The sequence below is a fragment of the Drosophila rhopaloa genome, unplaced genomic scaffold, assembly GCF_018152115.1.
Source record: "Drosophila rhopaloa isolate 14029-0021.01 unplaced genomic scaffold, ASM1815211v1 contig_3, whole genome shotgun sequence".
NCBI classification, from domain to species: Eukaryota; Metazoa; Arthropoda; class Insecta; order Diptera; family Drosophilidae; genus Drosophila; species Drosophila rhopaloa.
Window position 1 is genome coordinate 13305244 of NW_025335123.1, and position 15430 is coordinate 13320673.

The 15430-nt window shown below is 45.6% G+C and overlaps 1 protein-coding gene across 9 annotated transcripts; it reads left to right on the forward strand.

The window, feature by feature from the left end:
* Positions 1-271: 271 nt before the first annotated feature.
* Positions 272-15235, forward strand: LOC108049886. 9 transcript variants are annotated; one of them, XM_017131271.2, is made up of 13 exons: positions 272-472; positions 1794-5033; positions 6242-6532; positions 8027-8480; positions 8557-9311; positions 9372-9636; positions 9729-9878; positions 9941-10459; positions 10971-11312; positions 12873-13051; positions 13169-13737; positions 14141-14400; positions 14461-15235. In XM_017131271.2, the coding sequence occupies exons 2-12, from the start codon at positions 1801-1803 to the stop codon at positions 14290-14292; spliced, it is 6909 nt and encodes a 2302-aa protein (XP_016986760.1). In that variant the 5' UTR covers positions 272-472; positions 1794-1800; the 3' UTR covers positions 14293-14400; positions 14461-15235. The 9 variants fall into 9 exon arrangements, with proteins under 9 accessions (XP_016986760.1, XP_016986761.1, XP_016986763.1 ...); XM_017131272.2 differs by having other exon boundaries at positions 14464-15235; XM_017131274.2 differs by lacking the exon at positions 10971-11312.
* Positions 15236-15430: the final 195 nt, after the last annotated feature.

Here is a 15430-nt window from a genome sequence, read left to right on the forward strand (position 1 = left end):
TGGCCCACTGTTTTAGAATTTATTTGGAAACCATTTTTTGTTATGAGAACACTATTTATTTATTGCCTATCTTAATGCGTTTGCTATGTGGGATATTTAAATTATAATTAATTAATGACATATGGGTTCTTAATAATCAAAATTAGGCAATAATAATTGAACATGAGTTTAACTAAAATTGTAATATAATTTTCTTGAAACACCCATATCTAAATCCAATTGTTTTCATCCCATCTTTAGCATGTGCACAGTCTGGCCACCCTGGCTAACCGTCCGCTCGCCAGTCTGGCAACGCCACGAAAGTCGAGTTGGCATTTGGGAGATTTTGCTGCGTTCGGATCGAGTAAATTCCATAGTTAATTGTTTAAAAACCGAAGACGACTGCTTTAGCAATTAGCAAACAAGTAAATGTATTGTTTATTCAACTGCCAGAGAACAGTACTACGTGCGTGTAAATAAGCAAGCGATTTGTGTAAGTCAATGTGTAGCGTAAGCTAATTAGAAGACGAAGAGAAAAAGGAAAGGGACATCGACACTTGTGCCTGATGTGTGTGTGTGTGCGTGTTCCTGCTTGTGTGTGTGTGTTTACGTGCAGAGCGGCTCTCCCGTAAATTCGGCTGTTTTATTTTTATAAGAAATTGACAAAGACAACTGCCAAGTGTTTTGGTTTTTTAGTTAATGGGATGGTCAAAATAATTGTGGTCAGTTTTGCAGGAACACCGGACTCAAATTGCAACCCTGCGTATGGTTCTTTTTCGCCGAGAGAGAGAGCTCTCTCTTTCTCTCTCAACAACTGCTCCAAATTTTTTTTGCTCCCCAGAGAGTGTTTTCACTTTTGACTTACGGGGCAAAAAAAAAAGATATATGTAATAATTAAAAATACGCAAGAATAATGCCAAAGTCAGTCCTCGAAAAACAAGTGCAAAAATTATAATCAGTGGCGTAGAGAATGGTACAAAATGCAGCAGAAAAAACCTGCTGCGTCAAGAGTACAAAAACAACAACAGTAAAAGAGAGCAAAACGGTGGTAACAAAACGTAGAAGAAGAAGAGGAAGAGTGGGGGCAATATATAGCAAACGTCCACGTAAACTTTTAACTTTTGCTTTTCGCTTATTGCAGCACTATAAACCTATACTATATTCGAAATTGTTTAAATTTCCCTTGCGTATTTTCCATCGCTCTTCACGAATCCCCACAGGAATTGGAGAAAAATCGGGGAAAACGGGTAATTTTCCATAAAAACAGGTTTCGTTCATTGAACCGCTCCACAAATCGAACAACCCACCACCTGCACACTTCCCTGAAAACTCCTTTTAACAACTATAACCCCCTTCTGCATTAAATGTCTCAGATGAAATTCCTGGAATTAAAATACTAAGGATTTCTAAGCAACAAGATTTCTTTGTTATCTTAAAAACTCCATAGCAATAAGGTGTAATTAAGAATATGCCACAATTTTGTTTCTATTGGACGATAAGATAAATCTGTCTGAATTCCTGGTTTGAAAATCTCTAGGGGATCATATACACGTACTATTTAATTTATATTGTCTTGGTTTTGGATCATTTAAACTCTGAAAAAATCTATTAGAAATAATTGCAATGTTATTGTAATCTCATGATGTATAAGTGATCTAAAATTAAATTAATTGAATCCAGAGAATAAACTCTCAAATTAGCATGGGCTTTTCTAAGAAACAACTCTAGTACTCCCATATTTTGAATGTAATATTTCCCCAGTTTGAGTAACTTAATTGTATTTCGTATATAATGTATTTTTGTTCTTTTTGTAGCTCCAACATGTTGCACAACAATGCGCCCTGGCTGCCACCGCATCAGCAGCAGCAGCAACAGGCACCGCAGCAACATCCAACTCCCCAGCAGCAGCATGCATCACCCCAGCAGCAGCAACCTTATCCTGCCCAGCAGCAGCAGCAGCTCTATGCCAGCCAAATGTTTCAGCAACAGCAGCCAAACTACTGGCCCGAGGATCAGCCGCAACAGCAACAGCAGCAGCCCCAGCAATCGCTAAACTACAATAACTACTTTGGTGGACAGCAGCAGCAGCCGGTGCAGCAACAACACCCTTTGCAGCAGCAACAACTGCACCCGCAGCAGCAACATCCTACGCAGCAGCAACATACAATGCAGCAGCAGCTGTATTATCCCACTCACCAGCAGACCCAAGTCCCGGCTCCAGCGGAACCCGCTCTGGACTCGTTTGACAACAATAATAGCGGAGGAGGTGGTGCCCGGACCGATGGCTGGGGGGATTGGGACGATTGGAACGATAACAGCAATAATAACAACGTCAGCAACATAAGCAACAGCAACGAGGGCTTGTTGGAGCCATCGGGACAACAGCTGGGGGATTCCTTTAACGTGCCGTCCTCGCCAGGTAGTTGGCAAGCCTTTGCCACCGGTAATAATGCCAATAATAATGTGGAGCTACCGCCTCCAACGGATCAGCAGGCACCACCGCCATTGCAGCAGCAATCGACAATATTGTTGCACCGCCAGCAGCCGCAATCGCCGCCGGAACTTGGCCAGGAACCAGAACTGGATGCCATTGTACCACCTCAGGCTTTTCAAAACCAGCCAGCAGTTGCAGTTTCTGCGGGAGCACCACCACCCGCATCACTAGCATCGTTTCCCGCACCATTGCCTGCTGTGGAATCACCACTATTTGCTGTAGGAGCTCCTCCAGCACATCTCGCAGGGGTAGGAGCACCACCAGCACCATTGGTTTCCGGGGGAGTACCACCAGCACCCTTGGTTCCCGTGGGAGCACCACCAGCCCCCGTGGTTCCATTGGGAGCACCACCACCAACGACTACTGCTGGCATTGCACCACCGGCTGCACTGCCTCCCAGCTTGACTCCAGCGGCTGGCAATCCCTTCAAACGCTCCACGGGTCTCAGCAAGCGAGTTAACATCATGACCAATTCGGCGGAAGGAGCTCCTTCGCCACCAGCACCCGCTGCACTGGCTCCTGTGGCACCGGTAGCACCAGTAGCACCAATAGCACCAATAGCACAACCAGCGGAGCAGCTTTTTGGTTTGCCAGCAGAAGCTCATGGAGATGGTTTCAATTTACTAGCGGCACCACCTGTTGAAGCTTCGTTCGGAGCTCCACTGGGAGTACCTATTCCAGCACCCATTCCTGCACCAGCCGCATCGCTCTATGCATCGCCACCACCAGCCCTTCTGCAGCCAGTCGTCCAGATGTTGGAACCGGACAACCAGGAGGTGCTCTCCGCGCCAAATGACGAGCGGGCCCAGTACTTGCAGACGAGTCACCTGTCCGAGCAGTTGGGCGAAGGTGAAGCAGATCAGGATGCGGGTCTGCTGCCGCCACCGGGCCTATCGCGTCTGGTTTTGGGCCAACCTGAGTTGGACTCGCAGCAGCAGCGCCAGGTGACTGGAGCCACGGAGCAGCCACCGCTGAATGTGGCCCAGGCGGCTGCCCTGCACATGCAGGAGCGTCAGGCGGATGGCGAGGATACCTCCGATGGCGAACAGCAAGTGCGTAATATACAGACGCCTCCGCGTCGCGTCGTCACGGGCGTGGAAACCAGCGCCCCCGTCTCGCTGTCCTTGAGAGAACAACGAGAAGTGGTGCTAGATGGGGAGAACCTGGAGGATCGCGAGGCTATTCCGCCACCAGCACTGGCCTTCCCCCAAATTCCACCAGCAACGGTACCATACAATATGCATCACAATGTTCTGCCCGACGAGCCGGAGCAGCTGCATCACAACAATCCGCCACAGGCAGTGGCACCATTAAATCAACCGCAGCAACTGCCGCATCTGCAGCAGCAGCAGCAACCCCCGCTGCAGCAGCAGCATCCAACTCAGCTGGAGAAGAAGCGTGCGGCGGCGGGACGTCGCACCAACGCCTCGCTGGATTTGGAGTCCGAGGACGAGTCGGATGAGTTCCTGCAGAGCGAACGGGAGAGGGATCGCGAGCGTGAGCACCGCGATCAGATGGAAGAGAGGCGCGGTCGAGGACGCAGCCATGGTCATTATACCTACGATGGCGAAACGGAGGACTCTGTACGCGGTGCAGCCCACCACGAGACCAAATCCCTAAGGGAAACGCATCACAGACGCAACCACGAGTCCACGCGCTCGCGTCGTCATCCGGAACCGGAGGCGGAGCGGGAAAGGGAGCGGGATAGGGAGCGTGAGAGGGACCGGGATCGCGAGCGGAACTGGCGGCGACGATCCAACAAGTATCACAGTGGTGGCGAGGAGCAGGAGCGTTCCTATGATCACTCGCGTCGCTACAACAACAGCACCTACGACGGCGAGTCGGATAACCCGGAGATTAATCACCTGGGCGAAGGAGAACTGGACGGTAGCATTGGTGGCACAGGCGGAACCGCCGGTAGCGGTGGCCGGAGCAGCAAAGTTGATCGCCAGCGTCGCAGTGCCGCCGAGGAGGAGTTCGACGATTACGAACGGGAACGCGACCGCAATCGCCAGTATTCTAGACGTTCCACCAAGCAGCAATCATCGGCTGACAAATCCCGCTCCTCCGGCGGACGACGGAGCTACGAGAATCAGGGACGCAGTGGCCGACCAGAAGATGGCCGTCGACGGAACTTGGACTACTACGAGGAGTACCGCCGCAAGAGCTCACGCAACAGTGACCTCGAGAAGGATCGCATCAATGGTGGGAATACGAGCGGTGGCGGCGGAGCCGGTGGTTCCGGATCTGGCAAGCGTCGCAACTACGATCAATATGCGGTGTCCGGTGCCTACGATCCGTACGGAATGTACGAGCAAATGTCACGGAATCCACATGCGTACGCCGATATGTATGCCAAGTTCTACGGCCAGATGATCAACTCGATGACGGCCGCTGTTTCGGCGGCTGCTTCGAAATCCGGAGTTCCGGGTGCCGCTGCAGCGATTCCCGGATTGATGCCCGGAGCGGTACCGGTGACCGCTGCCCAGTTGGCGGCCGCCACGAGCGGAGGAAGTGTCAGCGGGAGCAGTGAGGCCGCCCTGCTCAGGGAAAGAGAAAGGTTAGTTCCTCCCTTCCCCAGCCATTATGCCTTGTTTTTGTACGAAATTTGCCAGGTCACCTAGATTACAGCACCCCCAGAAACTTGCAGAGATTTTAAAGAGGATACTTTGAAAAGTCTAGACATTATTTTTCCTTGGCATAGATAAGGTCTAGTTGTTTTGCCATTTCGTAACTAGCATAGAAACAATTATTTTATGGAGTTTTATTGTTAACAAAAAAGTATTTTAATAGTTAAAATTTTACGGTTTTTGCGTAGGTTAATAAAGGAAGTTCTACATAGTCCAGGTTTAGTTTTATTAAAAACAACTTCCTGCCCACACATTCAAATGTGTTGTCATTTGACACATGACTTGAGCGTGTTAAATCTCTTTTTGATGATCCATAAATTTTAGTCATTTAAAAAGGAGATTAAATAAATTAGATAGCATGTTATTATTCAACCGTAAAACTAACGCTATCTCTCTCTATGTCGTGGGTTCTTTGCTTTGAATAAAATGAAAAGTATTAAATCTTTATATTTATAGTCTCTGCAAGTTTTAGAATCTAAACTTTCGGAAGATCCGAAATAGTGTTATTTTGCCACCGTTCCTTTAGTTTTGTTTAATCTTCGTTACCTCACACCTTAACCCTTAGCCCGGCCCACTTTTTATCGGCTCTTAACTTTTCTGATCTTGAATTAGCTGTTATTTTCCTCTCACGTTTAACTTAGCTTGCTGTGCTAACTGCAAAACCAATGATTAACATAGTTTGTTTAACATTATGGAAAATACAACTCCTCCTCTCCCCTTCTCCTTTTACCCCTCCCTCCCCCTTATAAATGTTGAGGTTGGACTTGGGCTTTAATACATACATAACTGCTAATTATTGTAGTTAGTGATTAGAATTCGGGGTCTCGTTCGCTCTCTTGCAGCTTTCTCTTTCCCTTGCGTTGTTCCCCATACATATTACATATTCCAATTGGAACCCGCTCCCCATCATGTTTCATGTTCCAATTTGTTCCCCGTGTGCCGTTCGATGTGTACGTTTTTACTAATTAAAACCAAACACATTAAAATAAACCCTGCCAAAAACAAAAACTAATGCAAATTCGTAAATAACCGAACAACTGTTTTCGTCTTTAACCAACAACAACAAAATGCACAACAAAAAATCACAAAAAAAAACAATTGTGCTCTGCCCAAATTGCCCACCTTTACATATATACAGGTATACACACGCATACATAACCCAAGCCAATGAATTTCATCGTCACCAATACAAAGAGCTTCTGTACCAGCAACAACAACATCAGAGGATGGATGATCACTTGAACTCCAGTTTTACTGCTACAGAGGATAATGCCAGTTTTTATGGATCGCGAGGAGGATCCATCTATGGCCAGTATCTTCCACATCCTTCGCTCTCCAGTGCCCGCTCGCTGAGTAATTTAAACGGCGATGGACGCAATTCCCGATGCGGACCGTATTACGCTGGGTCCGAATGCGGTCTCGATATCAGGTGGTCAAAACAAAAAAAAAAAACTAAGAAAAGAAAAAACGAGAAAGGACGCTAACTTTGGAATTCCAAAGTTTATATATACTTTTGCAGTTATGTATTACCGAAACTGATCAGTCGATAGATGTGCATTTCCATATCATTCCGATAAGAGTTAAAGTGTAGTCAATCGAAAATGTCCTTCTTGAAAATGGTCTCCCTTAAACAGTAGCATTTAATTATCTTCACAAAATTGTATTAATGTTTTCAGACAACATTTTTATCTAATTTTCTTTATCTTCCTATACAACGAGATATAAAAATTTATAATTGTCTAATAAACTTCGAATATTTTATAACCGCACTAAATGATAATAGTGTGAAGTTGTACCTCTAAAAAAATCGTTTTATAACCATCTAAAAACTGTGATAGGCTATTGGGCACTTTATAATTCCTAGGCCAGATACATATAAGATATAGTAGTCCGATTTTGAACTAACTTAAATTTACTTTCTGAAACATTATTGAATAGTCTTTTCTCAAGACTTATTTAAATATATTCCTGATTAAATAAAAAAATACATTCTGCAAGTATATACAAAAACTAAAAAAACACAAAATTCAAAACAAAAACCATCTTTTACAAAATCTGCTGTCCCAGAAAAATCAAAACCCACTCTCTCGCTTTCTGTGGTACTCTCTCTCTTTTTCTCTCTGTGAAGCTTAGCGCTGTCATTTAGGCAAAAACAAAAACCAAAACACCTAAAACACCTGACCACTCTCACCCACTCTCTCCATCTCTCTCTCCCCCTCTGTTGTACTCAATCTAAGCTGCTTTGGAATATCGTTTCTTCGCTTTGCCCTTGTCTAGAAAATAAGAACTCTCGTTTTCTGTCTCTGTCTCATATTTTACAATGGTGGATCTTATAATCACAAAATTATGCTCAGTAAATAAAGATTTGTCCGATCAAGTGTTATCAGTGATCACTTAAATCTTAGATATCTGAGCTGTTAAGTCCTGAAAGTAATCACTGAAAATCGAATAGAAAATTTTAAAAAAAAAGATAAAATCTGATCAAAATGTTAAACTACTTAGTATTTTATAAATTTTAAACTCTGAGTCTTTTTGTCCCTCGAGTTAAAACGTTTATTTTGTCTGCGAAAATAATAATTACGATTTAATTTAAAAAAATCTTTGGAATAACAGGTGAATACATAAATAAAATCATTCAATCTGCATTATATTTCCGATAAATAAGTTTGGGGATTTAAAAGGTCTGTCGAAATTTTTTCTAATAGGTCGCATGCAATGGGATCTTTTGACATCTATTTTGAGGATGGGTTCTTTTTTCTCCGACTCCACTGTTACCCCTGCCTTTTCCCCGAAACCCAATCTCTGATCTCTCGACAACCCAAAATCTTTTTTCGATTTTGCATGATCTTTTTTATTTCGTTATTTCCGAACTACTCTTTTTTTCCATCTGTGCTAATGCAAATATTTTTGTGATCCATCTCAGAGCTGCTGCCGAAGCGGCACCTTCGACTTATGGAGGAGTGGCCACCGCTGGAACGGTGACCACCACCGCGGTGGCTCGTCCGCCACGCAGACGCACTCCTCTACAGTTCAACCGGCCGCATTTGGTGGCCTCATATGCGATGAGCCTGCTGCTGAAGGTGAAGCCCAAGTACGCCGGACGCGGACGTCTGCGAAACGATGTGGAGGTGGCACCACCACGCATCCGGGACGGAACGAGCAGCCTGCTGCGCATGTATCCGGGTCCTTTGCAGGGCCGGAAGTTGCACAAGGACAAGATCATCAGTTTCTGCAAGGACCAGATCCGACTGGGACCCACGAAGGGATGTACCGTGCTGTATGCCACGCAGAAGAAGCCGCAGGGCAGCGTGACCAAGTACCGTGCCTCACATGCCCTCATGTGGCACCTGCTCATACTGCTGCTGCGTCAGAATGGGGTGAGTTTGGGTGTGGGAATAGCATTAATTAACTTAAACAATAACATTAACTAAAACGTATTACCTATATTTACAGTACATCGCTGATACGGATGTGGGCGATCTGTTGCTGGAGAATCAGCAGGAGTATCCCTACGATCCCAGCGAATTCGAAGCCGAGAACGAGCCAGATGCGGATGCTGAGCAAAATGCTTCTGCTCCAGAGGAGAAGCCACAGGAATCAGATTTGGATAGCGAACAGGGAGCAGCAGTTACGACAGAGGAAACACCTACAGCAGATGCTGCTGCTAACTCATCCAATGGAGCGAATGCAGGAACTGCACCGACAGCTGGAGGAGCAGGAGGACGGACGCCTCTGTCAGAGCAGGAGGCCACGGACAAGTTCCGCAGTTATGTGCTGCGCGGAAATGTCGAGGAGGCCCTCCAGTGGGCCACCGACAATGGCCTGTGGACGCACGCCTTTTTTCTGGCCCTCTACGAGGATCGATATGCTCTCACGGATGTGGCCCAGAAGTTCCTCAATCGAGCGATCAAGGCCAACGATCCGCTGCAGACGCTCTACCAAATGAAGAGCTGCCACACGCCGGCGTGCGTTAGCCAGCTGCGGGATGAGCAGTGGGGCGACTGGCGCTCACATCTCTCCATTCTGGTGACGAACAAGAGTCGCCAGCCGGAGTATGATCGCAGTTCGGTGGTGGCCCTTGGCGACACGCTATTCCAGCGTGGCGATATCTATGCAGCACACTTCTGTTATCTGGTGGCCCAGGAGGAGTTCGGCCGATACAACAGCTCGGCCACAGAGCTAACTACTCTTACCGCCAATGTGCCAAGGTAAGCACACATCATTGGTAGCTTATCTTTACTATCTCACTTGCCTGTTTTCGATTACAGACTTATTCTACTGGGCTCCTCGCACTACAAGAACTTCAACGAGTTTGCCAGCAACGAGGCCATTATCATGACAGAAATCTACGAGTACGCTCGGTCGCTGTTCGATCCCAAGTTTAGCATCGCCCATTTCCAGCACTACAAGTTCCTGCTGGCCACACGGATCCTTGATTATGGTCAGCACTTCCGCTGTACCAACTATCTAGAGCAGATCGCCAAGCACATTGAACTGAAGCCAGAGAGCTACGACAGCGATTTTGTTCAGCGGGTAAGGCTTATGATCTTTTAAAAAATATGAATAAAGTCATTTAACTTTGTTGCATATGTACAAAATTGTAAACTTTACCTTTGTCTTTGTAGGTCTGTGGATTGGCGGAACGCCTGCGCTACCATGATCCCATCCTGATCAACCGAGTCTCGTTTGCAAGTCCTCCGAACGCCACCAGCAAGGATAGTGCCGCTCCCGAAGAAAAAGCCTGGTTGCGTCAACTGCGATCCCTTGCCGATGTGGTGGGTCAAACACTACCGAATATCCCCTTAATATTAACTAATGCACGACTCTGTATTTGCAGCAACCCCAGCAGGAGCAGTTGCAACATCTGCAACAGGAAAAGCAAATCCAGCAGGAGCAAAACGACATCGATCAGCAGTTTGCTGAGGTCAATAAGCAATTCAGAGAGCTGAATATGCAATATGATGGTGGCAATCTGGAGAGCACGCTGCAACCGCAACTGCCGCCAGGGGAACATCAGCCGCAGCAGGAAGTTCTGCCAGAAGCGCACCAACAGCCACCACAACAGTACTATGAACCGCCACCACCACCACAGGCGCCAGCCGAATCGGATCCTTATGGATCCCAGGGACAACAGCCTTACTACGATCCCAATGCGACTCAGCACCATCAATACGATCCGAATGCGGCCCACCATCAATACGATCAGCAATCACAGCAACCAACTCCCACTTACGGCCAAATAGAGCCTGCAACTGAGGCTTACCAACCAGGACAAGCAGCAGATCCAGCTGCCGTTGCTCCTGGCTATGGATACGATTACTGGTCGGGCACACAGCAGCCACCTTATGGCAATGAGGTAGGTTCATGAACCAGCAGTCCTTAAACCCTCTGTATTCCCACTTGATGCATTTACAATATACCCATTAATTTATTTGATAGAAAATATCGATTTTGATAAACGAGCAGGTTTAACGTATTTAAATTAGAGCTCAAATTATAATTACAGTTATAAACTGTTGTTTATTAATTCATTTGCTATTTAAAAAAAAACAATAAAATCGGTAAAATTAAGTATATTTATTTTACAGGCCAGTAGGTATGCAGTCGGTTTATCTTTTGCTTTTCTTGCCTTTTTTAGTTTATTTTAAGTTGATCAATGTATAAAATGTGTGTCTTTCATTTATTATGTTTTAAGTTTTACATTTTTTATGTTATTCTGTTATTCTGTTTACGCCTTAAGTTTTTATCTGTCTTGAACTTGTGTTATAGCCACAAAAGTAGGATTCGCCAAATTGCTAACAAGTTTCTAATCAAATTGCACACACAACACCAAAATAAAAACATGCCTCTATCCAAATGGAATGCAGCCGAATGAGAATCAAGCTGCGTTAAAGGATGAGGAGGAGGAGGATGAGCAGCAGATATTGCAGCAAGCGCAGCAGCAACAGATGCATCAGGCCAAGCAGCAACAGGAGCAACATACACGCAGCAATGGTGCCGCCAGCGGCAACAATCGTTTTAAATCGAATGCTTTGAAGCAGGAGAAAAGCATCAGTGCATTGAGAAAAAGACAAGAGACGGCAAGAGCAGCAACAATTGCAGCAGCAGCAGCAGCGATTGCCCAAATAAAACCAGCAACAGTTGCAGTAGCATCAGCAGCAGCAACGACGACAGCGGCAGCATCGGCCAAGGCATTCAATTTGAATGATGTAAGTAGCTTTTCCAACATAAATAAACGACATCAAGCTACCAGCAACAGCAGCAGCAGCACCAATCGCCACAAAGCAACAACAAGAGCAGCAACAACAGCAGCAGCAACAACAGCAGCAACAGCAGCTGCTCCATCTAACCAATTACTAAGTTGTAGAAAGTCTAACAGCCAAAATAGTCACTACTTAGCCACGCCAAAAACGCTAACCACACCCACACGTTTCATTGCCGCCAAAGCAGCCACAGTTACAGCCACGCCCACAGCGCCCACTACTTCAACGACCACATATATAGGTGCTAGAGGATCATCTGGGAAGCGGGTTAACTTTAATCTTCCCACGACCATTGCCGAATCGGAACAAGAATTCGAACATGAACTGGACTTTGATGAGGACGAGGAGGAAAACGTTTTAGCCTTGGCACAGGCCAAACCAAACCTAAATCTCTTGCGGAAGCCCCATATTGTCTTTAATGGCACCTATCCCATTGATATGCCCCTCACTCAGGCGCAAACTCAACTCAAGAGCAACTCCTATGACCCGGAGGCCAATGCAGATCGTGGGGACTTACAGCGCTATCGGAACTACGTGCTCCATGACTATGTGATAGATGAGGATGCCGAGGGTGAGGAACAGGCCGAAGAGGAAGAGGAGGATGAGTACGCGGACGAGGATCTATTCCCAGATGGCGTCGGCGATGACGACGAGAGTTATGATGATGGCGATTACTATACCCATGAACTGCTCAACAAGTATGGGATTATACCAGGGAAAGAGGGGGGAAGGGTTGAGAGGACACCGGCTTCCATGGAGGCAGCCACCACCGGTGCCGCCCAACCCCAACACGTGTGGTCCATGGAGGAGCTGATAGCCAATCCAGCCATACCGCTTAACTACAAGAAAATGTGCTCCGAAGTGGAGCAGAGCCTAAGCCGATTCGAGAACTATCTGGACAGCAAAAAGGAGCAACACTTGCAACCGGGAGCCACAGTGCGCACCTTCGACATCGATGCACCCACCCGAAGAGGTCACCGGAGCAGCAGCACATCCGCAAATCCTGACTTGGCTCTTAGATCTAAGAAGAAATTGTAAACAAACTCACAACAAACAAAAATTCTAGTCTTAGTAAAAGAGAAACAAAAAAGTATTTACAAAAGTAGTTACTAAAGAGATAGGTAGAAAGAAAAAGAGGAGCAAGTGCATCGCTGCTTTTTTTTTTTTTTGGTTGGGAGCTTTCTGTACCTGGAGCCTGTCTTAAGTGTTAGCTGTTAAATCTATATAATTATTCTTAATGCCCCTAAGCAATCTGTTATCACTAAGCCTTATACGATAATTGTGAGCAAGAGTGTTTTGACTGCGCCAGTTAATTTGCCACGTTTACGTTGTTCATTCGATTCGATTTAACTAACCCATAACCAAACTGTTACTAACCAACTTTAACACTCTGCCTAAGAACTATGACTTATGACTAAACCGAATGCCTCTCGCAGAAGACTAATCCAATGCCATTTCTTAACTCCAACTCCAATTTCGCAATCCGAACATCATCAACAACAACAGCTGCAGCAGCAACACGTGCGCCCTGCGATTTCCATGCCCAAGTCAATGAGCTACGGAGATGAGGACGACGGCGGTGGTTCGGCTCATCCTGGCCAGAAACCCTCGCTCGGCGGCTCCTCAGATTCTGCCGGCAAACAGCAGGCGTCGGGCAAACAGTCCAGCTCCGGCGGCGATCTTGGGTGAGTTCTAGAACCTAAAACTAGGGTGGATAATATAGGCTAATAGGTTTGATCCACGTAAATAAAAGCAAACCATTTGATAAATTTCTAAAATACTATATTCTTTATCCTTAATAGTGCACCTGGCAATCAGAATGCGGGCTGGTTTGGCGGACTCTGGAACAAGCTGTCGCTAAAGCCGAAGAACCAAATGATCCTGCCGGACGACAAGAATCCGACCATCGTGTGGGACAAGGAGCGCAAATGCTGGACGAACACCGAGGGCACCGCCGAGGAGGCGGAGAGCTTTAAGCCGCCGCCCAAGATGAGCGATCTGGGCATGGGCATGCCGCCTGGAGTACCAGCCGCCGCACCAGCGGGCCCACCAGTTGGACTCGGAATGGGCATGGGCTTGGGCATGGGAACAGCGCAACCGCCAATGGCCACTAACCCACTGGGCGGCAGCCACCAACCAGCACCGCTGATGGATCAACAGCAGCCCCCGGCTCAGCCGCAGATGTATGGCAGTCCCATTGATTACACAGCTGCTCCTGCGCCCGAGATGATCCCAACGGTTCCATCGCCGGCGCCACTTCCTGTCCCATCACCTGCACCGGTGACAGCGGCGGCTCCGAATCCCGCGGCCAATCCCGGAGGACCACAGCCAAAGTTGCAGTCCAACATTTTTAAGATGCAACGCAACCGCAGTAAGTATCCAACTACCAGTCTTAATTTGCTTTAACTAACATGCAAAAGTAGATTTTTAGTTTCGAATTTAAATGTTACATTTTGACATTTCGTCGGACTTTATAGAATTACTTTGATTTTTAAAATTAAGAAATAAAAAAAAATTAATGAAATCCTTTCGATCAGTTTGATTTTACATAATTTTGTTTGAATTCAGTCCTTGTTTAAACTAAATATAAACCAACTTGGACTCGCGAATTCCTAAGCTTTATATTGATATTTCCTTATCATTATTATTATTATTATTATTTAGTTCTCTTATATTTTACAACGAAGTTTTAGAATTCGATCGAAAGGGATTTGTTAAGCAGCCGATTATAAGTTTATGAACCCTTTCTGAACCCTTTAACTCTTACTCCGCAGCGCTGAAGAACTCCTATGTGGATGTGTTCAATCCTTCGGGGGCGCCCATGTCGGCGGCGTCGGAGAATGTCCTGGCCCCCATAATGGCACCGGCTGCGGTTCCCCAGGGCGGTTACTTTGTCCCCGGAGCGGCGCCCACGCACCAGCAGTAGGGGATCGGATGATTGGGAGCCTCGGGATCTGCAGAAGCAACCAGATGTGCTTGGAGGAGGGATGAGGAGGATGGGAGGGATAACGGCTGCCGCAAATGCCAACGAGATGTGAGTTGAACGGATGGGAGCGGATGATGCCTGATTGATGGGGTTACTCTTTCTTTGCAGCAGCACTTCGAAACTACGTAAAATCTATTTTTCAACCGGTGACCGCCCACACACGCACACACACTCAGTCATGCATATAATATACACGCACACACGATGTGGCCACTTTCCAGCAGGGGAAAAGATGGCCCAACGATTTTTCCAAGCTCCTCTACAGTTTGTTAATCTTTTGTCTTTCTGTCCTATCTGTGCGTGTCTACTAAATTAACTCACCCAACTAAATTAAACACCTAACTTTACCAAATTGTGCGCGTGTGTGTGTGTGAGTGGGTGTTCGATGTCTTAACGTTTAGTGAATGATTAATTGAGGAGAGACGATGAAGAAAGCGATTTATGTACGACTAGCGAAATATATATGTAAATTTTCTCTATGTAATCTATATGATCCCCCGATTCCCCACCCACTATATCCACGCTCCCGATTTCTGTTTATATACATGTTTCTTTTGTATGTTGCATAGTTTTTATGATTATTTTTTGTTTAGCTGTATGGAATATGTATTCGAAGGAGGTCAGACATTAATTCGGAATTCACTTTGATTATGCATTGCTGTATTTTCCACATCTAAATACTATATAACTGATCTTTCTGTTCTTATCTATAACTACATAGTTGATATTGGATTGATAAGCGATTAAGAAGCAAATTAATTGTTCATCCTGGTTTCCTTTCTCGATGTATTCTTCTCTGTGTCTCTTTTTACGATTGGTGTGAAAAATGCAAATGATTCCACATATATATATATATAATATTATAAATGTATTTTTAGAACAATTTAAATGGTTTTCCTTTATTTGTTTACTTTTTGTTTGATTTGAAAATGCATTTTGAAAATGTTTATTTGTTAGAACTTGTTTGTTTATGCTTTAATTTTAATTTAAATAATATACGAAAAAAAAAACTGGTGCAGGCAAAAACAAAACAAAAAAAGCAAAGAATAGAAGGAACGAAAGTAAAATAATGAAATTA